Source organism: Protopterus annectens, chromosome 2.part2 (assembly GCF_019279795.1).
Source record: "Protopterus annectens isolate FY-2018-M chromosome 2.part2, PAN1.0, whole genome shotgun sequence".
Lineage (NCBI taxonomy): Eukaryota > Metazoa > Chordata > Ceratodontiformes > Protopteridae > Protopterus > Protopterus annectens.
The window spans coordinates 27,894,245-27,920,059 of record NC_056730.1 but is presented as its reverse complement, the minus strand read 5'-3'; the positions used below and the strand labels follow the sequence as shown (position 1 = coordinate 27,920,059).

The 25,815-nt window shown below is 38.4% G+C and overlaps 1 protein-coding gene across 1 annotated transcript in view; it reads left to right on the top strand.

Annotated features, from left to right (window-relative positions):
- Positions 1-25,815, top strand: part of CMYA5 (cardiomyopathy associated 5) — a 704,220-nt gene that overhangs the window by 552,958 nt on the left and 125,447 nt on the right. The window contains exon 8 of the mRNA XM_044063710.1: positions 12,694-12,840. Coding sequence (XP_043919645.1) covers positions 12,694-12,840 — 147 coding nt within the window. The remainder of the gene's footprint in view (positions 1-12,693; positions 12,841-25,815) is intronic.

The window sequence follows — 25,815 nt, the reverse complement described above, 5'->3', positions numbered from 1 at the left end:
TATCTTTCTGTCCTTGCCTGCTGTGTCACTTTCTAAAAGCTGTTACAGTGCTCCTGATGTCTTGTTCTTTGCTATACTGTTACTGTTCTCTTAGCCTCTTTGTTATCAAATTGATATTCCTTCTTAGCCTTGTCTCTCTTTTTATCTCCTCCTTTTCCTGCACCCCTTCTTTCTTTTGATAACTTCCTGGACTTTTGCATTCCATCACCGGCTTCCCTTGGGTACCTTATTTCCATATCAGGCTCGGCTACATATCTCTTCACTAGTCTTCACACATGTTGTTTTGAGACACTGACATGCTTCTTTGACTGAACCTATCTCCTGTTCTTCCTGAGGTGCCAGATTTCTGAGTATTTCCTTGAACTCTTGTGCTTTCACTCCAGTCAATGTATACGTCTTTATCCTTCTCTGACCACCGCTTGCAGATGACTGTGGCCACCAGTGGTTTATGCTGTGGGCCAACTGTTTCACTGGAGTTGACTTTGCAATCTCTGATTCTACCCCAGTGTGCCCTTCCCTTTCTAGGAGGAAGTCTATCAGAGTTGCATGTTGGTCACTCCTGTACATGATCTTGTGACTGCCTCTCTTGGAGAACCATTTGTTGGTTACTATTAAGCCATTTACCAGATGGAAGTCCAGAATGGGCTTTCCTTCTTTATTCTTGGTAGCCCACTCATGTGGACGTAGGCAGTCCTCATATCTTGTTCTACCTGCTCCGATATGAGCATTAAGGTCTCCCACTTTCAACATCAACTCATGTTGTCCTGCTTTATCTATTAGGTCCTGCAACTGCTGCCTGAATGCACTCTTTTTCTCATCATCACAACCATGCTGTGTGGTGTAGGCAAAGATTATGATTACTGTCCTGTCTTTACACCAGAGACCGATTGCCACAAGTCACTAATTCTGATGACATCTCTCACCAAAATTCCCACATTATTTCTAGTATGCCATTCTCTGAGTAGTAGACATTGGATCCCAAGCCAGGTGACCAAGTGAAAAAGGCATACCCCCAATGACTGGAGAACAAGTATTCTAATGCCAGTGTACAAGAATAAAAAAGGATATTCTCAACTGAGGGCAGTATAGAGATATCAGACTCCTGTCACACCTTGCAGAAGTGCTGAAGAGGGTGATTGGTGAACAAATACAAAGAGTAGTAGAAAGTAAGATAGGAGATGAGCAGTTTGGATCCAGATCGGGAAGCAGCATAACTGACCAGATGTTTACAGCATGACAGACCTCAGGGAAGAAGCTAGCGCTGAGGAAAGAGTCCAATGGGGCATTCTCAGATTTGAAGAAAGCATGTAATAATGTTGCAAGAAAGCTGATGTAGGCAGTCTTGAGGCAGTCTGAAGTCTCAGAAACATTGGTAGAATTAGTGCAGGCTATGTACAAGGCCCCAATGAAACAAGTATGGACAGCTTTTAGACTCAGAGAGGGATTCCCTTTGGCAGTGGGTTTACATTAAGGTTCAGCTTGGTGATGGACTGCATTAGCACACAGTTCAGAGGGGAAAGATCAACAAAACTGTTGTATGTAGATGATATGACATTACAGGCAGACTCTGAGCAGGAATTCAGTAAATGATAAGAGAATTGAATGCAAAACTGAAGGCACATTGGAAGCTGAATACAGACAAGACTGTTGTCATGGCAGCAAGTGGGGAAAATCAGAAGAAGCTTAAAAATGAGATAGAAGGGGAAACTAGTGGAACAGGTTAACACATCCAAGTATCTGAGAGGAGTGGTTGAGGAGAAAGGTAGGCTGAATAAGGAGGTCAAAGCTAGAATTAGAGGTACCACTGCTAACTGGCACAGAGTGTCAGGGGTAGTGTACAGCAGTAGTGTGTGATAGAAGAATGTCAAAGAAGCTGAAAAAAATGTGTACAAAACAGTGGTGTGACCAGTACTATTGTGTGGTACAGATACCTGGGCAGTAAAGGCAGAGCAGTTGAGGAAGCTAGAGATGATGCATTTGAAGTGTCTGAGACATGTGATAGAATTTATTCTGTGGTACAGATGAAGAAATGATTAACTTAGACAAGAATTCAAAGAAGTTCCTATTGCAGAAAAGGTGGAAGAGAACAGACTGTGATGGTTTGAGTACATGTGCAAGAAAACAGAAGATGATCTGGTGAAGGAGATTTGGGAGAAATAGATAAAATGCAAGATAATTGAGGATGTACAGCAAAGTGATGAATGGATTGTGGGAAAGAAGACCTGCGACAGTCAGACATAAATTCTAAGAAGGTAGGAGTGTGGCACTGAATTGAGAGAGATGGCAACAGTTGACATGACCTCCCCCCAACCCCATGTAAACCATGTGAAAAAGGAGGTTGATGATGATTGTGGTAGAAGGGTTCAGTGCCTTCTACACATTTATACCAGCACCTCTACAGGCAGGGGCAAAAGGTGTAGGAGTCTCTAGGGTGGTTAAGTAGCATGATGTTCTGGAATTTATCCACTTGCAAATCACCAGAGAAAAACTCCCATATGATATCCTAGCAAGCTATAGGTCAGTCTCTATGTCCATAGAATCCCGTATCTCATGTCTAGACATACTGGAGACACTCACCATTAAACCAAATACCCTAGTCATGGGAGACTTTAACACTACTCTATAGACTGGGAAGCATACACTGCCTCATACTCACAGGTACAACAATTGCTGGACTATTAACACAAATACTTTTGACCAGATAGTGCTTACACCCATCAGAGGTTCAAGCATATTGGACCTGGTACTCACCAATATGGGAGAGTGCTGCAACCCCATTACCCACCCCCAGTGTCATGTCCTCATTGGGGAGGTTGGACCACAAAGGTGTATCCTTCAAAATAAAAATCAGCTCGGTAACCTCAGCAAGCCCTGTGACAGGAACTATTCCAAAGCAAACTACATCCTATTAAGAGATAGTTTGTCAAAATGTAATGCCACTCCCAACTCTGAGTTCATAGCAACCTGTGAAGAATTGTTCACAGAGATCCTGTGCAATCATGTAAATGGCTGTATAGAGGCTGCTGTACCTTTTAGTAAGTAAGCTCAAAACAAACTCTAAAAACAAACTACACCAGTGGAACCCTAACCTTAAAAGTGTATATAACATAAAGAAAAAAGTCATGGCTAAAATCAGGAAGAGCAACCCCCATAATGATAGGAGCTCACTAATTAAACTAAGCTGGAAACTAAGAGAACTAATTAAGTCCAAAGGCCAATTATGAGGTCAAGATAGTCTCAAAGGCTAATGACAACCACAAGACCTTTTATAGCTGTGTTTCTTTTGTTTCTGAGGGCCTTTCTTTTCTTGGTGAGCAAGTGTTGTTGTTGTTTAAGGTGTGCCAGGTGTTTGGACAGGTACATATCAAAGGGGCATTATTCTCAATGATTAGCCTAATAAATGAAGAATGCAGTAAAATAATCATGCCCTGGACCTGGACTCCATACCCTTATTTATAAGCTGTGGAATGTAAAGATTTGTCTTACAATACTGGACACACGATGATCTAAATGACAGTTTATTTTCAATATGGGTTCCCAGGTCTCTAACTACAGGATCAGTTTTCAGGGGTGTGATGTCAATGTGATAGCTGCAGGCATGCCATACTTGCCAAAGGATATTATTATACTTTTTTTGTTGTTTAAAAAAGCCATGGTTTTGACACCAGCAAAACAATAACAAAGGATATTAAGAAGTCAAACGTGACTGGATATAAATGGGGAAATACTAATAAGAAAATATTCCTTTTGTAAACTATATAATATTATATGTTACCAGTCCAGAGCATGACCTAAAAATTATATTTGATAAACTGAAATATTATAATAGTATAGTTGGCTATAAAGAAAATGAAGCAAAAACAAAGACTGTTTTAACGGACTGTAGTTCAACTCATTACTTGGTACAGAGTTCCCCTCTTTGTGAGGTCATGACAGGATAAGATACTTCTGGATTTAGTTGAAACCGGATGTTGAGCAAGCAGTTAAGGAAATGTGGGATGGAACTACTCAAAAGATTATGAATGACAAGACTATGGGAACTGTTAGTCACAGACAAGGGATTAAGATGCTTTTGGCCCCTCCGGTTCTTCATGTAAGTCAACCAAGACATCAGATATGGAAGAATATGAAAACGGAGATTAAGGACTTTCTATGGGATAACAAAGTAAAGCAAGAAATGGGAAAAATAACATTGACAAAGGAACAGGGTGGTTTGGGACTTCCAGATTTGGAGGCACACTATAAGGCCAAACATCTAAGATTAATGCATTTGATTCATGATACAGAATATATGACCAGATGTAAGCACATGATAGGCATACTGTCCACTGAGGTATCAACATGATCACAAGTGGGCATTTGGGCAGATAAAGGAAATGAATATAAAGAATGTTATGTCCAGCCTTATATGAATAAAAATATTAAGGACATATTTATGTTAAAAAAGATAGACTTAGAAAAATAGAATAACACCAATAACTTATGCTGTGCACAGTAATAAGAAACACACAAGTGAGAATGTCATGAGTATTTGGAAAATAAATATCAAAGTTCTGAAAACAGATGATAAAATTATCCTACTCCTACTCTCTTGGCAAAAAATGGAACTCTCTGCCTCCTTCACTTAGGACTATACCTAACACAGAATTTTTCAAGACCCAACTCCACTCATACCTATCGTCCAAATGGAAATGTTCTTGCTTTCACCCTACATAAATTACCCTCTCTCATATATGCTCTCTGATTTCATTTCTAACTTCCAAAATGTCTAAGCTACCTCTCAGTTGACTGTACAGAGGAAAACATTGCACAAAAAAAAAAAAAAATTCTAGATAATTTTTTAGAACATTTTTTCTTTAGAATCTTTTAGATTGTTTTTAGAACATTTTTAGAACTTTAAAACGTTATTTTAGTTTGTTGCACTGTTCTTACTATGTATAATTAATACGAGACACTCTATTGTACCTCTATTATATTTTTATCTTTCATTTGTAACCTTGATTGTACTGCCTTTGGAGCTTTTCTCCCCGGGCCTCCACTGAAAATGGGTACCTCGTGGCCCAGTGGACTTCCCCGGTAATCAAACTGAAATAAAATAAAAAATAAAAATAAATAAAAAAAATGAAGGTTGACGAATGTTGGGGTCACTGAACTCAGATCATCTTGCATATACTTATAGAGTTCAAAGAAGTTATATGGAGGTTGGATAACAATTTTATTAAATCATAAACAATAGCATTTATATTTGAAGGCAGAACAGAAATGAGAAACCAGAAAAGAGTTATAAGTAGGACATAAAAGGCCATTTTAGATTTGAGAAGGTAGTGCAGTATAAAGGTAAAAATATCATAAGAGTCAAAGATTAAATAAAGATATTTCAGCTGATCAGTGGAGGGAAATATGTCTTAATACTAGATATGCAGCTGGATCATAAAATTATAATTATTGTATGGAAATGTTTACAGAAATATTTCTATACCTCTATCAGACTTGAAAACATTTTCTGGCTTACAAGGGGTGTATGTTTGACATGTAATGGTTTAAAAACGGCTCTTTGGAGCAATTGAAAAATGTTATAATAAAGTATTTACGTAGCTCAACTAGAAGAAAAGAAAAAGAAATCAGAAGGGTAATAAAACGCAGAATAGCAGACAAAGACTGACCCCACAGAGTTGTTTCAGTACAAAAATGACTTGAATAATATTAAATCATATACAATTTTAGATTATTTCTTTTGACTCAGCTTTCAGAGTATTCTGTGTTATCTAATCATAATACCAGGAATCAATGTGTCCAACAATAAATGGCATAAAATAAAGCAACAAAAGAGAAGACGAAGCCAGGCAGAAAAAATATTTCTTTAATATACAATTGTGTAATTAACATTTGCCCTAATCTCAGCAAGACTTCTCTAGATCAATATGAACACATACACTCAATCATTTAAATGCTAAAAATGTGTGAAGTCATGGGATGCTTACAGCCTGCCATAATACAACATCAGTTAACATCTGAAATCCATGAAATAATAAAATGTAACAATGAATGAATGAATAAATAAACAAATAGATAGGAACTTTATTTCTTCTAAAATTTAAATTTCAAATTTGGACAACACCAAGGTGGTACTACTGAATGTTAGGAGTCTAAATACAATATGCTAGGACATGAGGCCGTTCTGCAACTGAAACACATTCATAGTTGTATAGTTACTAAGATGTGGTTTCAGGACAGTAACAGTACTTCATCTATACCAGAGTTTAGCACCTAGCATCTCTTCAGACCCTTATGCAAACTGTGGGGGAGTATTTATATTTGTTGGAAATACCATTACTTTAGATTAAATTACAACAGTAAAACACATAAAAGCAAGTAATCCAACAAAAATGTCAAAGGATACCTTCTCCTTGAAAAGAATGAATTAATTAGTGTGCTCTCAAGTTAAAAACACATCAATATGTTCTTTCTTTAGAAATATATATAGCTGTGTATAATACATGAATAGTTCTCCTACAAAAACACATATATAATAAACATTTCATCCATTAAGAAAACATGTTTATAAATAACAATACATATATTAGATAATAACTTAATTGCTTCTATGTTCAACTACGTATACCATTTTTATCTAATCTCATCTGCCTTTAAATGAAGCTCCTTAGAGAAATCCTGTCATTGACACCAGGAAAAACTGTGGCATTCAACAAAATGTGTTTTTAACTTGAGAGCACACATAACTAATTAATTCATTTAAGTTAATAGATTGTGATTAATCAATTGAATTGTATATCAAAAAGGGGGGAAGTGTGTGAGGTTTTGTATCTGATGAAGTTCCATTTGTATTGAGTGTGAATAAAGGGAACGAAAGCGCTTATAACCTTACCCTACCTGGTGTCTGGTTCTTTTCAAGGAGAAGGTATCCTGTGACATTTTTGTTAGATTAAATTACCCTCATCCATAACTTGGAGCTCATAGAGATGCAAATCACCCTTAATAAATCCAGCTACAACTTTTTCGGTTACTGCAGATCCACATTAATGCTACTCAACGGGCACAAAAATTACCTCAATACCACTGAGGCATTAAATATTAAACAAAATACCTTCTTATATGGGACTTCAGTTACCCAAACATTGACTGGCACATGGCACCTCTAAAAATAGTTATGATCAGACTTTTCTAGACTTCATTAACAGCAATGCACTGGGGCAAATTATAAAACTGCCCACTAGAGGCTCTAGTATCCCTAACTGGTCAGTATCCCTAACTGGTCCTTACCAACCTAGCCCCCTGCCTGCACCCCTTGTAAAATCTGACCACAAATCAGTCAGCTTCTCTGTCAGGCCTAGTTGTACTACCCCAGTACTTAATGAGTCCATCTTTAGGGACATCTCTCAGCCTACTTCTTCTTGTAGGAGACCAATGCAAAATTCCCAACAAACCCTTACAAATGGACCCAACTGAGAGGGCTGCTATATTCACTTCTGACGTTTATCAGTACCTGAACACTTGCATATAAAAGTCAGTGCCCATCCTCCCTAATTATAACTGTAAATTCATCAATAAACTGATGTGGTGACACTCCTGCCATATTAATAAACTCTACAACAAAAGGACAACAATGTAAATTTGCAAGAAATCTTCATCTCACTCTGTTAAGATTACACTGAGACATGCCAGCAGGGGACTTAAAAATACTGTTAGAAAATATAAAACAGAGTTTTAACTTCAAGCTGCTGCAGATTCCAAAGGAAACTATAAATCTTTCTTCAGTTATGTCAAAAATAAGGAATAATGTCAAACACTGCACTGAGCTCATCTGTAATAATAGCACCCATTCTGACATTTGACCCCAAGGATAAACCTAATATATTAACAGGCAGATTTAGTGCTATCTTTACTCCTTCTACCCACATTGTTGCCCCCACAATCCCTGAGAATTTAGTTTCACCTGTAATTACCTTGGAACAAGCATTAGAATCCCTGTCATTTAAACATAATACTTCCATGGGAGCAGAGAACACATCAGGCCTTATTCTCATCAGTGCAAAGTATACAGTATCTGAGCCTGTACTTAAACTTTTCAACCTTATCCTAACTACAAATTTTTTTTCCTGATGATTGGAGAACATCCACGGTGACTCCCCTATATAAGAGTGGTGCATCTACAGATCCAGGTAATTATAGACCCATCAATCTCACCAGCCTGATATGCAAAGCCACAGAGTGTATCATAGTAGAATGCAGTTATGCAGATGTAGGTAACTTTACTGATCTAGATATCAGTCAGTTTGGTTTTCTGAAATGCAGGTCCTACCTCCTGAACCTAGTAAGCTTCTTTGACATGGTCACAGGGGCTGTGGACAGAGGGCATTCTGCTCACACTGTTTATCTTGACCTGGACAAGGCTTTTGACACTATCCCCATGCTGCTAATATTAAAAATTAGATGAGTTTAATGTAAACCCCAATAGTGTCCGCTAGATTGCAAATTGGCTATCCACCACATCACAAGTTGGGAAATTTGCTGGTTACCTCTCTTACTGTAAATTTATAATTAGTAGAATGCCACAAGGATGAGTTCTGGGCCTTGTCCTGTTTGGCAGTTATTTTGCAGACATCCAAGTCAATATCCCAGAAGTGTGGTTGACCAAGTTTGCTGATGACTGCAAAGTGGACACTGTTATCCTCTAATCTGCAAATACAAAACAGCTCCAACAAGGGCTGGAATTTGCATAAACATGATGTATCAACGGTTTCAAAAAAAAAAAAGTACAGCATAGTGGTTCTTGGCAGAAATGTTGTTCCCATCTAAAATGTTATAAATGTTACTTCTCTTCAGATAAATATCTTCATAGGAGACCTTGGTACTTATGTGGATAACTTTCTCTCATTCAACCATCATGTTTCCACCAGAGTTAGGAACTCTTTATATCTGTCCTAGTTCATTTTCAAGGGAATATGCTGAAGACCCAAATAAGTCATCCTTCCACTGTACTCTTTCCTTATCAGACCCATCATTCAATACAGTACCTTCTTTGGTATGTACAAATCCAAGCATATCACTTAACTAGAAAGGCCCCAACGAATTATAACCAAGTAAATTAAAAATCTTAAGTCCTTCAACTACCCAGACATATTAGCATGTCTCTCCTCATTTCTAACCGAAAAATGAAGGGTCCTAAATCCTTAAACTACCAAGACGCATTAGCATGACTTTCTTTACTCAGCAGCCTGCGTTTCACTGTTTTAGCCATGAAAGACTCAATCCTATCTGACTTCCTATTTCTTTGGGAAACCAGTGGCTCATCGACACCCACATTACTGACTTAAATCTACATCAAAACGTAAGTAAGACGTGCTGGAGAGATTGGTTTCTAACTCAAAGTATTCAGAGCCTATGGAATAAGTTACCACTACAGATCAAAAAAGTATTACTTTGACTACTTTAAGGCTAGTTTTGATGACTGGATGGGTAGACACAAATTTATACCAGGATTATCATGTATGGCCCTGCTTAGTTCAGGTGGTAAACACTATTAAGTGCTTGATGAGGGCAGCAAGAAATTTTAAGTTTGTCCACTTAAAGGTGTACATGGCTAGGCATTTTATGGACCATGTGATCACTTACTTAGTATGTTCCTATGTTCAAAAGTTAAAACACAACAGCTACTGTTGACTACCTAGTTATGTCCAGGGATGGAGTTTGTCTACAATGAAAGCTGTGAATATAATTACCTTATATCAAGAAACAAGTCAAAGTCATGACCACTTTCAGCAAGTATTATCCTCACTACCATATAAAACAGAAGCTTTTTGAAATTGTTATAGATTTTAGAGTGTTCATATAAAGCATTATGCTTATACACTCAATAGCATAATTGTGCTCATAAAGCTTCTAAACTAGTTTATGACTGTTTTTCTACCTACATAAAATGGTCACAGTTGGAACAAGAGGCTACATATATCACCCAACAAGAATTACAGTTGTAATATTCCTTTGTGCCACAAGTTCAACCTATATTAGCATCAACAAAGCATGGGTGGTTTGTTTCTGCAGTGGTGGTAATCAAGATCCTTTCTTTTTAACTATGCTAATGCTTATAATGGTATTGTCCTGGTTTTGAAAATTCATACACCTTTTGCCATATAAATATTAGAACCACTGCCTACAGCCTGGAACACTGAGTTATTCCATGTAAAACATTCTAAGTTTCCTAAAAAATATGTTAATTTGTTCAGTGTCAATTGTGTAAATGGCATCACATCTAAGAAGAAGATAACTCATTGTCAGCAGTAAGTAAATAACTGCTGTCATCCACTGGAACAGTTAACAGTCCTGCTTTTGGTGATCAAACCAAAGGTGCCCCTAATATATGACGGTAGCTATTTAACTATAGAAATTAATTTCCTATGCACATATAAAGCTAGAACTTCTGTTTTAGATCCCCTAGCTAAAACATCTAATTTAAAAAGGATGAGCCTGTTATGTTTTTTGAATTTTAGGGAAGCAAAAAAAACATTGAATAGAATTCATAAACAGCACACATAATAAAATCATTCAACCACAGTTCACTTAAAACCATGTGTTTGTTTGTAAACATCTTTAATGTCTTTCATGGAAACTTCCTAACAGTCTCTGTCACTTAATTCTTGTCCAGTGTTAATCTCGAATGAGGCAGTACCCATAATGGCAACGGCCCCTCCTTCATGTACCTTCTTATACCTTCTACAATGATCAGCTCTGAGGCCCTTCAAGTATTTGTCTCTAATGTAATCAAATTTAAAAAAAAATGTGCATTTGCTGGCTTAGAAAGTAAGCATCTAATTCCATTTTCCCATGTGTAGTAGAGTGCTGGCTAGGGTTAAAAGAGCTAATCTTTTAACAAGCAACAGCGTGGCTCAAATCCTTAATATTTCCAGCAGAAGCTACATTCAAGCTCCATGAAAAGAAAGTCAACATTTCAACAATACCAGTCCTCTGACAGACTTTCTGGGTGAAACAGTTCCTTGGATTTCAAGGCGAGCTATTTCTGGCAGCTGCCTGCAATTGTTTAAGTATAAATGAAGATTCCACTATCAAGTACATTTCACTGACCTGAAACTCACCAGTAAATGATCAGCAATCACCACCAACACTGTTTCTATTTGCATGCTGACAAGGATTCAGACCTTTGGACTTTATTTTTCTTTATGGTTCCGTGACTGTGGAATTAAGTAATGAGGATGTGACCCCCCCCCCCCAACAAGAATGTAGGTGACATGCAACTTTCAAAATTGTTTATTTTCTGTTTTATACTTGTTGAGGCTTTCGCCAGTTTGTATTGTCCATTTGCAGCTTTAACCAATTTCTTCTCAATGAGAACTAGTGGAACAGTATTTGGCAGTACCTTGTAATGCCATTTAACATTCTTTGGGATTTTCTTCAGAAGATGTTGAAACATGCAGTCTTTTCATTTTTCGTCAACAGTTTGTATAAGTTGATCACTTGTAAAAATTAGGATATCAGCTTTTGCTCATGATTCAAGCATTATTTTATTTTATTTTTCTGGGTCCTTTTCTCCCAATTGTCTGCTAACCGTCAGCTTCTCCTTTCAACTTGGAGACCAGGAGAGGCCATTACCAACAAAGCCGTCAGAGTATTTTGCTTGCCCATAACTATTTACTATCTCTATGATAGCATGACTGAGCAGCTTTCCAACAATTCTGGCCCATAATCACATATATAAGTTTCCATATATGTGTCTATCCTAGCTAACGTACAAGAACATGCTGTTTGGTTGGGGCTTGTCCCCTATCTTTTTGTGTTACCTTCTGCTGCACTATTCAACCCCTTTCTAAGTGATAGTATTGCTGTGCGATTAGTTGCCTCCTTTCTACCAGGATGGGCTGGCTGCTTTTGGCCACTTACTCCCACAGTTCAGTTCCTCCATTTTCCAGGTAACATGATAGTCAGCACTTTATCACAAGTATAAGACCCAAAATTGTGAGTCCTGAGCATTGAGAAATAAATGGAAATTTAAAGCAGAAAACTGCACATTTGTTGTACGATAATAGCATTTATGCAGTGGGAGCCCCCCAGGATTAAAGACTATATTTCACACACACACACGCACACACACGCACACACACACACACACACACACACACACACACACACACACACACACACACACACACACACACACACATACACACATGCACACACAGAGCAGTATTCTGAGGTACTGCAACCTTAGACATGTTATACACCCCCCCTCACATTTGCATCTGTAGTTCTAATGTCCTGATGATCACAATTACAGTTCTTAGAATTTCAACAGGCACAACGTCAACTTTAGGTCATCTGTTTCACAGTCAGGACTTATCCCTCTTTGTTACAGAGCTGGTCATTATTTTATTTTTAAGCACATTCCTATTCTGTGATAATAATATAATTGAAGCTAAAAAAAGTGGATTTGTTGCCTCCAAATTAGGCATCTTAGTTGATTTTTCCATCCTGGGCTGAGAGCAGAGGGCTTTTACTATGTAACAGCACTGCCTGGGTAGGGACACAAATATATGTTTTAATGTTCACAACAAACAGTTGAAATACAAAAATGAAAAGGATTCCATAGCCACATTAGTAATATGATATTTTAAATGTTTCTGTCCTTAACCTGATACTGTGTTATGTGTTTGTGTGCTGCAGGCATGGTGGAGGAATATCGAGTCACAGTGAAAGAGAGTTACTGTTGTTTGGAAGAGTTACAACCAGACAAGAGCTACCTGGTGTGGGTGATGGCGGTAAACTACACAGGATGCAGCCTGCCAAGCGATAAAGTCGTCTTCTGCACTGGTAAGGGGAATAGCCTTCTGAGGGCACATCCTGGCTCCTTAAGTATTTTACAGCAGTTTGTTTTAATTAATGCCTTAATTCATTAATGTCAGCTTTGTGATATATTTCCTTATAGTTCAGTTTCCTGTGGTTATATAACAACCTTTGTTGCTGTTGTGTTATTGTGTAACTTACTGGTAAATTTTTGCAGTCCAAAGATTGTTTGCAAAAGTATTGCATTTATATCACCATAAATGACACAACATTAACAAAAGCATACAGAACTGTGATTAAACTTATGGATCCAACATGAGTCATATTTTTTTATAATTTATGTGAAGAATCTATGCCTAGTGTTGCTCTCCTACTTTGGACACAATAGAAGAGTCTTCATGGGATCTGTTCAAGCAGCTTTATTATATACAAACACATTACAATAGAAGTTTACTGACTTTTACTTGAGTAACTTATATACAAACTAACTATTGCAGTCATACATGCTCACTCTCTGGCTGCATTCTCAAAATGGCATTGGGAATAGCACGTGCCTGGTATTTATATGTGCACGTTCAGTCCTCGATACGCTTCTTAAAGACATAGCACGTTCACTCTGATCTACACCTAGTGAGGTGACTTGAATACATAAGCAACTGCTTTAAAGGTAAGGTAGTTCTTATAGATTGCTGGATTATAATATCGTAGTGGAGACAATTAGAATAAGAACAAATGTCATCTCTTTGACCAATCCCATTCTGCTAAGATGCCCTGATTAGTTCCAAAAACAAATGAAGCTTCCAACCCTGTGGTAAATCCCGACTACTAATAGAGAGAAAATCGCATTCAGGATGCAAGCGTTTACAAAAGTCAGTCTGTCAGTACCACTGTATACCTTTTCACACCAATCTACCTCTGTTGGTAAGCAGCAGAAGGGACTTTACTAAAAAATCCTTTTTATAATTATAACTTAGCAGAGCAGACAAACTATAAGAAATGAAAAAAAATGTGCATATGGAGATAGTATATTTGGTATGTATCAGTTAAATGCTCTATATATAACACTTATTTTTGGAATATGGTTCTGCTCTGGTATATATGTGAAATCCTTTATGAATTAAGACAATAAATCTGAAGGTGGTGCTACAGGAAATAAAGATATTACTCTTTACAGTCGAAGAATTTCAGAAATTAAATTGTTATAGCAGATAAGAACCAAATAGCCCACAATATTCTGATTTCATTACCTGTTAGTTAAGCAGACTGTTCTAGTTATCACACTTCCACCTACCTCTATTCAGAAATGCTTCTGCAAGTGGCACGCATTACTGAATTCCTCTGTTGTCTTCCAAATAGTGACCTCCTGTGAAGGTCGGCTAAATTTGTAAACTAAAATCTGTCTGGAAAAATGCCTCCTCATTATTTCCAAATTGTCAACCTAACTCACACGCACATTTAAATTATGTAATGTTCCCTTGCTTGTCTTGTTCTCTGAAAATAATGTCTGGTATGTGAACATACAGATATATGATGCAGCCAACAGACAAGACATTTAGTTCTGTTTTGGCTGTTCGTTTGTTGTAACTACTCTCCCTCCCCTTTTATTCCACGCTGCTTTGAATTCCACTGAGGTTTAATGTATCAAAGCCTCCCATAGTAAGGTCTGTGAACCATCACCCTTTTATGAAAAATCCTTTTTCATGGCTTTCCTGAATTGACCCCACACCCCACTTGCCCTACGTGTACTCTACACTCCCTTTAATTTTCACACTTTGATATTGTGGATTTTCTGTATTATGTTATAGCTCCCTTAGCCCAACTAGTCTGATATGCAAAGCCATGGAACACATCATAAGTGATCTTGTTAGCTATGATATCAAAAATGTTATTAGCACAGATGTACACCAGCTTTGCTTTTTCAAAGAAAATCCTGCTTACCTTTGTCAACTTCTTTGAGAAAATCACTCAGGCCATAGTCAGCAGTCCCACACAGCTTATGTGGAGCTGGCCAAAGCATTAAACACTATTGCTTGTGCTGGAATCATTAATAAATTATGAGTTAAATGTCAGTCTGTACAAAGTGAGTCGGATACCTGACTGGATAAAAGGCAGAATCCACATTATCAGAGTGGGACATGTCTCCTCTGTAAGTATGAAAGTAAATACTGTTGCCTCCCCTCCCCCCAGCCTCAGTATGAGGACCCCTTCTTTTTAACATCGACTTCTTTGATCTCCAGATCAGAAATTGGAAACTTTGGTTATCTAGGTTTGCAGTTGGCTATAAAAATGGGCATTATTGTCAATTTCTCTCCTGATACCATCTTATTACAGGAGGAACTCACCCTTGTAAGCAAGTGGTGTAATGAGAAAGGGTTAAAATTAAATGTAAAGAAGTGTAGCATTTTCGGGGAAAAAAACTTTTCATCACAATAAAGTATACGTAATACTCCTTTCTAAAATGACAATGTAGTTAAGGATTTGTGAACCTTTGTTGGTAATTCCTTTTCATCCAACCATCATATAGCTGTAGTAGTCAGAAAATAATTTTGCTTAGCACAGCTAATATCTAAAGGCATATGTTCCAGGTCAAAATAGTTTATCACACATACCTTTAGATATAGCCCTAATTAGACCTATTATAATGTACAATGCCCATTTTGAGATGCACCTCTCTAGTCATATCTGGCAATCAGAAAGGCTCACACACCTCTCAACGGTCAAGATTTTCAATGTCCAGATTTTTGACTCATATTTTTGGTCTATTCCTCATACAGTTTGTGGCCTTCTGACAAATCATTGAACATTGAAGTCACTAAATAATGATAGATATCTGAGTTTTGGACTTCATATCTTTCAGAAAATGCATGCTAATGCAAAATCTGTTATTCTGGCAACATACAAGGTTTATAAGAGCAATTTTTAAAATCTGTTCCTATTTTTGGGTGCTGTCCTTGTGTTAAGAGGTTGAGATGTATGGGCTTCAGAGATTTCTAGCCAAGAAGACTGCCCATCTAAAGACTATGAGCTACTAAGAGAGGCTTGAAGTGCTATTGTTTTACTTTGTGTCTTGTAGGCTCTTGTATGAAGATCTATGCCTTGCATTCAGACCCATTAGGGTCCCTGTCCTCCTCAATCTCCCGCATCTCAGTAGTTCAAGTAACTCTGATAACATCAGAACAACCTAAATCTCCACCAACAGATAAATTGATGGAGGGAGAAATTTATTACCCAACACCTAAATCACTTCTGATACAGACTTCCCCTGCAGGCTAAACAATGTGACACCCTAGCAGCATTCATATGTAACCTGGATGATTGGATGTGTTCCCATAAATTTACCCCTGGACTGACTTGCTTTGGCATTTTTGAGAAGGCGGTCCAGCATGATTGTGAGTGTTGACAAGGAGAACATAGATTTTTAACTCATCTGTCTTGCAAAACCTACAAATCTGTGAAACTGTTTATTTATTTAAAATTGTTAACCAGGGTGGAGCACTGTTCCCAAAGGACCCATTTCAGGCGCTGCACAGGTGTGGGGAAAAAAAGTGCCAGACAATAAACAACAGAAATGACTTGAAATTTTACAGTAATTTACACAGTACATGAAATGGAATTAACAGTGGCCGAGGAGAAGACACTTGAGTAAGGTAGGCTGCATGACAGCGGTGATGGAGAAAAGGAGATTATGAGGTTCAGGGTTTGAGCACAGGCAGAGGCATGAGACAGAGGAAGCTAAAGGGGAGGAGTGTATAGGTTTGTGAACAGGGAGTAAAGGTGAGTTATATAGAAGCTTAAGTAGCTGTAAGTTCTTGTGACAATGTGTTTAGGAAATGTGTGGAATTTAAAGAGTTCAAGCAGGGATGCCTTTTACTGTTAGGTTATATCACTATTAGGGAAACATTGGCATTTGACTTTAATTTTCAGGTGCTTTCTGAAATTATGCAATTTTTCTGAGTCACATATGTTGCGGATGTAATGACTGTGAAAATTTGGGGCCTAGGACTGAAAAGCTGTGGTTGCTACATTTTTGGTGGTGCTGACTATGTGAAGGGTAGCTGCATGCATTGGCTGAGATCTGAGGTGTAGCATCTATGCCGTGTAGTAAATCTGCCAGACAAGTCGGTGAAGGTGTTCTGGTTAAGACGTCTGAACAACAGAGAACTAAAGAGGAGTTCAGCTCTCTACTGGATAGGAACTCAGTTGTCTTTTTGCAGTGGGGTACAGTGGTGTCTGTATCTAGGAGATAGTTATAAACTGGAAGATTTTATTGCCTGCTGACATAAGTTATGAACTCTAGTTGCTAGCTTATTTCTCCCTTCATTTTCTTTCCTAAGCTTATTTTCAGATCCTCTTCCATCTGATATAACTGTTTCTATTTCTGTGTTCCTGTCAATGTATTTATGTTGTTTTTGGCCAAGTGTCAGATCCAGTACATAGATATTGAACAGGCCTGGTGTGAGCAACACTAACTATGGGAAGCATTCCAGCATGTAAGGGGAGGAAGTCTCCACCTAGAGTTATAGCCCTCTGTGTGCTCATGAAAATTACTGGTCTGCTCACCCCCAGCAGCAGTCATCCCCCTTGAACTCTTTTAGCTATGACCTTCCACTTTTTGCCTTTAATCCAGGTTTATCCAGGGCATCACTCAAGATGAACCCTGTTCTGCAAGATTTCTAACCAGTTTTTTATTTGGGACCTTATCAAATCCCCTTTTTTTGGTTTCCTTTATTTGCCTCTGAGGTTACACAGTCATATCATTGTTGATTTTTCTTTGACATGATGTCCTTTGTGACAGATGATGCTGGTGCCCATCTGTCAGACTGTTTATCTTTAAGAAGTCCACAAGTTTCTCTGTCATTATATTTTGCATGGAACTGACACGATGCCCCTTAGGTTGTAGTTTCCCCTGAACTTTCTTTAATTTCTGTTTTTGAATAGTTGTTACAACTGCCATCTTATAGACCATTGGGACCACCTATGAGCTCATTTGTATACTATAGAGGGGTTCTTACCTACCTCACTATCCTTTAAAGAACCCTGGAGAGCAAATTATTAGTCCACCCCTTGCTTTGCATTCCTTTACCATCTACAGCTCCATACCTACCTCTTTTCATGTGAAATCATTACCGCCATGTTTTTTCTTTTTTCCCATCATTTATATGTTGGTGCCCTCCTTTGCCATTTTTCCATGAAGCCCACTATGAAGTGCTCTCTGAGTATTTAATTCTGTTTCTTTGCATCTTGCAACACCCCCCCCCTTTACCAGTGCCTCAATTCTTTTTTCTGTCCATGAGATTCCTAACAAATGCATTTCCTCTTTGACCACTCTTTTCTACGTTTCCCATTATATATTTCTTCCAGTCCATTTATTTTTTCTTTTTGCCTCTCCGTCTGTAAGCTGAGTCATTTCCCTTCTGTATTTTCTTTTCCATTTTTGTATCAAGATGGTCCTCATGTTTGCCCGATAACCCTTGCACTATGTTGATTTTCTTGAGTTATTTAAGGCTTTAGAGTGTTCCTCCTTATTTCTTGATGTACAAGTTAAAACACATTTTTATTGCTGATTTATCATTAGTAAAACAGTAGGAAAAATGTAATGCTGCATGTCAGTCGAAGACACACAGACATACATACATGCACACACAAGCATACATATTAAATGGTAACACATTGATAACCCAATTAACCCACTGAAATTGTTTCCTCTTTTTTTTTGTTTTTTGTGCTACTGCTGGATCTGCTCAATGCCACTATCTTTACCAGCTTGGCCAGTTTGCTCCTTTGTGGGTAAAGTTCAGGCATTAATGAGCTAGGCCAGAGTCCTACAACTCCTTCTTTCTTACTCAGAGTGCATGATCAGCCCTATGTGAGAACTGGGTTGTAGGGAGCAGATTATCCTCCAGGTCCAAAGGATCACCCACCCTCCTGCTGAGATCTTTTCCCTCCCTGCATTGACTCTTTCAGGTTACCACTGCATGCTGCCTACTGCAGAAAATGTCTTCCATATGCTAGTTGTCCAGCCAGTGCATTTGTACAGGGGCATTATGTGCTTGGTAGGCACATGGTCTGTAGTTGTAGTGCTCCTTCTAGGGACGTGAGTGGCAATCCAGAGCCACATGCATTCCTGCAGGCTGGGACAGGTGGTAGCCATCATGGCTACACGGCTATACCAGCACCAGAGACATTACTCAAATTCAGATCACCTACATCATGGTCAGCACCAGAGGCATTAATCAAATTCAAATCACCTACATCATGGTCAGCACCAGAGGCATTAATCGAATTCAAATCACCTACATCATAGTCAGCACCAGAGGCATTAATCAAATTCAGATTACCTATATCATGGTCAGCACCAGAGGCATTAATCAAATTCAGATCACCTACATCATGGTCAGCACCAGAGGCATTAATCAAATTCAGATCATCTACATCATGGTCAGCACCAGAGGCATTAATCAAATTCAGGTCACCTACATCATGGTCAGCACCAGAGGCATTAAAAAAATTCAGATCACCTACATCATGGTCAGAGCTTAATCCCTGTACATCAGAAAGCTGGATGATCTCATATCCTCCAGCACTTAACTCACCTCCATCTGTTTTTAGTTTTATTCTTTATCTTGTGAATACTTTGTCAGTCTGCCTGCAGTGCATACCTCTCAGATGCTATGAGCTAGGCATATTGCTGTGATGTTCTTCTCTCAGATTTAGCCCTGCTCTGCATAGGGTTACTGATTTATGACTAAACTAAAGCAATACAAATATTCCTTATCACTAACTATATAGTTTCTACTATCAAGATATACTATTTTGAAAATAAGAAGCTAATTCTATTTCTGGCCCTCTTGATAATAATTGTTAAAGCTCAGTGGTTCAGGAATGTGATGTTACCTATATCAGTGTTAAACAGGGCTGCTTTTAGCACTAAATCCCAATGCAGCCTTCCCATGAGCATGTTTCTTTCAAGATACACATCATGTACTGGTATTCTTTTGGTCATTTAATCTTTTCCCTAGGAGAGAATCCTTTGACCTACACCTAAGATGGCAAGGTGTTTGCAAACATTTTGTGTGGGACAATGTAAAATCTCATTGTTGGTATGTTAAAATCTAGATGGGCCATGTTCAGATTTTTGTACTAGCTTGCTTACTAAGTTGGAGGAATCTCTTTTTCACTTGTATGCACTGGCCTTCATGTACTCAGCTCAAATATAAAAACTGGGTACACACAGATGATATAAAGGAGCCTGCCTGAGCACTAAGTCTTTTAGAGAAGCCTCATAAAAGTTCACATATTCCAAAACATAAATTGAGTTAGTTATTTAATAAAATGTGTTTGTTTTTTATCTTTGGAAGCTACTAAGTTAAATTATGTAGAAGTAGCATAAGGGCATTATTTTCACTGTAAATGCATTTATAAATTCTTATGGGGTTCCACCGCTTTCCCTTCCATTAGGAGATTTGATAATTTCTGCTTCCATCTGCAACTTTTGTATAATGGAGCTGTATTCACACATCTCTGGCCCTCATGTACTGCACCATTGTCACATCATTATCAATTGTTCTGAAATGCATTCCGGCCTCATGCTGTTATGAGCTTGTAGTCATTTCTAGTATATTCTGTCTCTCTCTCTCTCCTCCAGTGTACTTTGTGTTGCTGATACCATTACCGTCACAGCTGCGGTTACCACCTGTCACACTTTGCGAGGGACAGTCCTTCTTTGAACAGTTGTGTCCTGTGAAAAAAATAAAAAAAATAGCATATATCCTGACATTTTAGGCCAAAAATATTTCCTAGGTTTTCTTTAATAGTTGCATAGAAGAGTTGTTTTTTATCTGAAACACCTAAATGTTATATGAAATAGCATAAGCAATTAAAATCCTACAAGAACAAGCTTCTATTTTGGCAATAAAGTGACGTTCTATCCTTTGTACTGGTCATGGGTATGTTTTATCCTGTAAAATCTGACATTTCTACAACAAATGTCCCACTATGGAAATTTGAAAAGGTGGCAACTCTAGTCACAGCAGGGGACACACTGAGCAGTGCAGCAATGCCTTAATGAGCAGGTTTCACACTAACTTATTCATATAGCAACTGGGCTCACTAGATATCAGCTCTGCAATGTTTGCAATTCCTATTCAGCAAGTCCTTCTCAGAATACCCTCACTACAATACACTTCCATTTGCACCATATCTGTTTACTTGTTTTCTTTCAATAAATAGGCCTCGTACTACTTTTTTATGACGCCTGTCTGACAGGCCTCAAACTACTTTTTTATGACGCCTGTCTGACACAACTCAAACTCTCTTTTTGTTACATTTTTCCCAGCTCAGACATGTAGTTTAAATACATTGTTGTCCATTTCATCCCATTCCACCAAACAACCTGGCATTGATACACGCCAAACCACCCCCATGGGAGTCTCCCTTTTTAGAGGTAGGAATAACTTTCTTTGGTAATCACAAGTTTATTCAGGTTGTGAGGAGTAACCCTTGAATGGTGACTGATGGGAATTCTCTGCTGGCTTGGATTTTTCCTGTACTCTCCTCTCCTCACCCTTTGATCATCAGAAGGCACATTGTAATGTCTGCTCCAGACCACTAATTAGGGTGCACAGTTCCCCATACCCACACATTGGGCACTCCATGGACATACCCCTCAACTTCTTATAGCGGAAATCTGGGCAAAGCCATAAATAAAAGTGGGACAAAGGTCCAAAAATAGGGACAATTTTTAAATATTGCTCTTACAAGGTTAGAAAGTTGATAGAATAATAGGTTTTGCATTAGCAGGAATTTTCTGAATGGCATGAAGTCTAAAAGCCAAATGTCTGTCATTATTTTCTAAGTTTAGTCATTAATGATTTGGCACTAATTTGCCAGAAAACCACAATTTTATGTGAAACGGACCAAGAATATGAGGCAAAAATCTGGACATTCTGTGAAAATATGTACAGTTGAGAGGTATGTCCGTGGAAGATATAGCACCTACTTAAACCCTGTGAGAGTAATTGGACATATCTAGCCATCTGCCAGCTACTCCTTAGATTTTCCAGTACCCAGGCATACTAATCAAACACTGGTCACTGGGGCAGCAATTAGAACTTCTTCCTTCTGAACCATGAAGCAAGCTGTTCTGGAAATCATTGTTCAGTAAGATACTCTCCTGCTATTAAATTGCATGTGTACTTTATACTACCTTCTTTTCCCTAATGACTGATCCTGTTAAAAGTGTTTTGCCCATATTTCTGTAACTGATTTCTCCTTTTTGTTGTATAATAAACTTGGTCTATTATTTAACCTAGTCCTGCTTACTTGAAAGTGATACCTGTTTACTTGTATAAATTCTGTTCTATATAATTGCCTTTGGATGTAGTATTGAGTTATATCACTTATTTACTTTAGAAAGCATATTCTATATTACATAGTGCATAGGTGGATTCTGCCAGAGAATGCTTCCCTCACATCACAGAAAAGTCCATAAGCCTTACATACACATAAAAAGTACCTTGAAAACCAGCTTTATTGGAAAAGATGGATAAAACTTTGCCTGTGACCCAGGTAACCCAGGTTCACTAGTGGATCTAGTATCTCCCGAAACTGGTGGGAAAAGAGAAGAGAAGGGCAGGGAAGAGAAGAGACAGGAAGGAAACGGAAGGGGAGAGGAGAGAAGAGAAGGGAAGGGGAAGGGAAGAGAGGAGAAGAAGAGAGGAGAGGAGAGGAGAGGAGAGGAGGGAAGGGAAGAAGAGAGGAGAGGAGAGGAGAGGAGGGAAGGGAAGGGAAGAGAAGAGGAGGGAAGGGGAGAGAGGAGAAGAAGAGAGGAGAGGAGAGGAGAGGAGGGAAGGGAAGGGAAGAGAAGAGGAGGGAAGGGGAGAGAAGAAAAGAGAAGAGAGGGAAGGGATGAGAAGAGAAGAGGAGGGAAGGGGAGAGAAGAAAAGAGAAGAGAAGGGAAGGGAAGGGGAGAGGAGAGGAGGGAAGGGAAGAGGAGAGGAGGGAAGAGAAGAGAATGGGAGAGGAGGGAAGGGGAGAGGAGAGGAGAGGAGGGAAGGGAAGGGGAGAGGAGGGAAGGAAAGGGAAGAGAAGAGAAGCAAAGAGAAGAGAAAGGAAGGGGAGAGGAGGGGAGTGGAGGGATGGGAAGGGAAGAGAAGAGGAGGGAAGGGAATGGAAGAGAAGAGGAGAGAAGGGAAGAGAAGAGAAGAGGAGAGAAGAGGAGAGGAGAGAAGATAATAGAACAGAAGAGAATAGAAGAGAGGGAAGGGAAGGGAAAGGAAGAGGAGAGGAGAGAAGAGAGGGAAGGGAAGGGAAGAGAAGAGAAGAGAAGGAAGAATAGAAGAGAAGGGAAGAGGAGAGGAGGGAACGGAACAGAAGTGGAGAGGAGAGGAGGGAAGAGAAGAGAAGAGAAGGAAGAATAGAAGAGAAGGGAAGAGGAGAGGAGGGAACGGAACAGAAGTGGAGAGGAGAGGAGGGAAGAGAAGAGAAGAGAAGAGAAGAGAAGAGAAGAGTGATGCACTCTTGCATGCTGTCTTCTTTTCAGGGGCTGGATTGGGGGGTGATATGCTGCTGTGGGTGGATTATTGTCTGCAATCCCACTGAAAGCCAAGACTTAGAACAGAAGATGAGCTAAAGGTATAGGCAGGCAGGCTTGGGCAATGCTTCCACGTAGAAAAGAGAGAAAGGAATGTCATAGACCATGTCTAATATTGTGTTATGGCCTATAAGAAGATTTCGGCATGTAAGGGGAGTTATAGCTTTCTGTTTGCCCATGATAGTTACTGGTCTGCTCACCCCCGGAAATGGTCTTCCTCTTGCACAAAAGTGGGGCTTCAGCAGACCCAGGTAATTACAGACCCATAACCAATCTAATCTGTAAGGCTATGGAAAGGATCACTGCATAAATAATAAATAGATATATAGGTAACCTACAGACTGTTGACTCAACCCAGTTCAGATTAATCAAGGACAGGTTCTTCCTACTTCATCTAATTGTTTTCTTTGCAAAGGTCACTGAGACAATGGATGATGGATTCCAGGACCTCACAAAGGTATTGAACACCATCCCACACTCGTGCATCACAGATAAAGTGTCCCAGCTAAACGTTAACCCCTATGTAACTAATTGGATAGCAAGTTGGCATACAAATAGAACCAAGGAAATAAGGCTGGGAGGCTGCACTTCTTTCAAAAGTCCTGTCACCAGTTGAGTCCCCAGAGTTCAGTCCTTGAGCAACTGCTGCTTGGTCTTTACTTCTTGGTGTTCAAAGCTAATGCTAAGGGGTTGTGGCTGATAATGTTTGCAGATGCTGAAAACTTGGTGCCATTGTAAGCTCCCCAGAGGATAACAGGATCATACAAGAGTGCCTGCCCCAAACAAATAGTTGGTGTCCAAACCATGGCATAAACATAATGCCAAGAAATATATAATTGTATCATTTGGCAAGCATGACTCCCCTTGTAACTGTCACATTGACAACAGCCCCTGAAAATTAATCCGTAGTTCGATATTTGGGAACCTATGTTGACAATGAGCTGTCCTTTGATCACTGTGTATTTACTATTATAAGGAAGTCCTTTTTCATTGAACAGCTACTAGAAAATCAAAATCAAAATCAAAACCAACTTTATTTGAAGTATTAAGTGTTGTATGAAAGAAATAAAATAACTGGAATTAGATCTTTTGAAATGGAAATTAGCAAATTACATAGAAATAAATGGAATTTGTGTGAACAATACATGCAAAATAATGTTCAGGAGGATGAGTGAAGTTTAATGGAAGGCAAGAATGTATGCAATGTTGTACTGACTGACAGTCGATATAAAAAAGAAAACATACAAGTAGTATATAATGTATGTAAATGAAAAAAATGTGAATATAGTTTGTTTTCTTTTCTGTTAACAAATGTGTACCTAATGTGTCTTAAATGATAATTTAAAAAGGTGTTTAAAAAATCTATATTATTAGTTTAACACTGAAAACAATATGAGGCAAACATATATATATATATATATATATATATATATATATATATATATATATATATATATGTATAGTTTACTATCACAATGGGGAAATGATTTTGTCCGAATTGCGTTACATCAAAAGTATAGTTTCAAAGTGTATAAAAAGCTAAAGAGACCATATGATAGAACATCTGAATGTTCGAAAATTTGAAAAAAAAACAAAAAACAAAAAAAAAAAAAAAATTAAACAGTGCTAGCAGGGGGGCAAGCACCCCTGCACCCCCCCCCCACACCTCTTGCTATTTAAATTTACCAACTCCATGATTGCACTACATTTCGGTAAAGGGAAATATTCCTGTTCCACGCTCTATGGAAATCCCCATTCAGACCATTCGAACTTTTAAATGTTCGAGCATATGGTCTCGGCCATATGAAAGTCAAGCTTTTAAAAGTTCGACCTTCATACACATATATATTTCAGTATTTGAAATGATGGTGAAAGTACATAGGAGTAACTGCATAGTTAGAAAAATAAGCTCGCAGAAGAAATGTAGAAAGTATCTGAATGGAGTGGAGGCATAGCGTATAAATAAGTAAATAATGTAGCATGTCAGGAAAAAGACATGAATAGAAAGAGAGAGTGAGAGATATAAACAAAAAGGCCAATTTATGCCTACATCTGTTGGGTGACTAAAGTTAAATAACAGGAAAAGATTGTGAATTATGAAGTATTATATGATACATCAAGGAGAGTCTGTCAGTGAATGTTGGAATAGAGATGTAGAAGTAAGGCTTTTTAGGACAGGACAATGTCAGGGCACTATTCATAAGTCATTGTGCACCATAGATTAGTGCTGGGATGAAGAATATGTGCATACCAAAGCCCTTTGTGGTTCTTAAAGTACTGTGCATAATGGTTGATAGGTTGCAAAAACTTTATAAGAGTACTTTATTATTAATAAACCCAGTTAAGAACTTGCATAAGTGCTTTCCTCCACCATTAAGTACAAATTTGGACTTCTTCAGGTGCTAAAATCA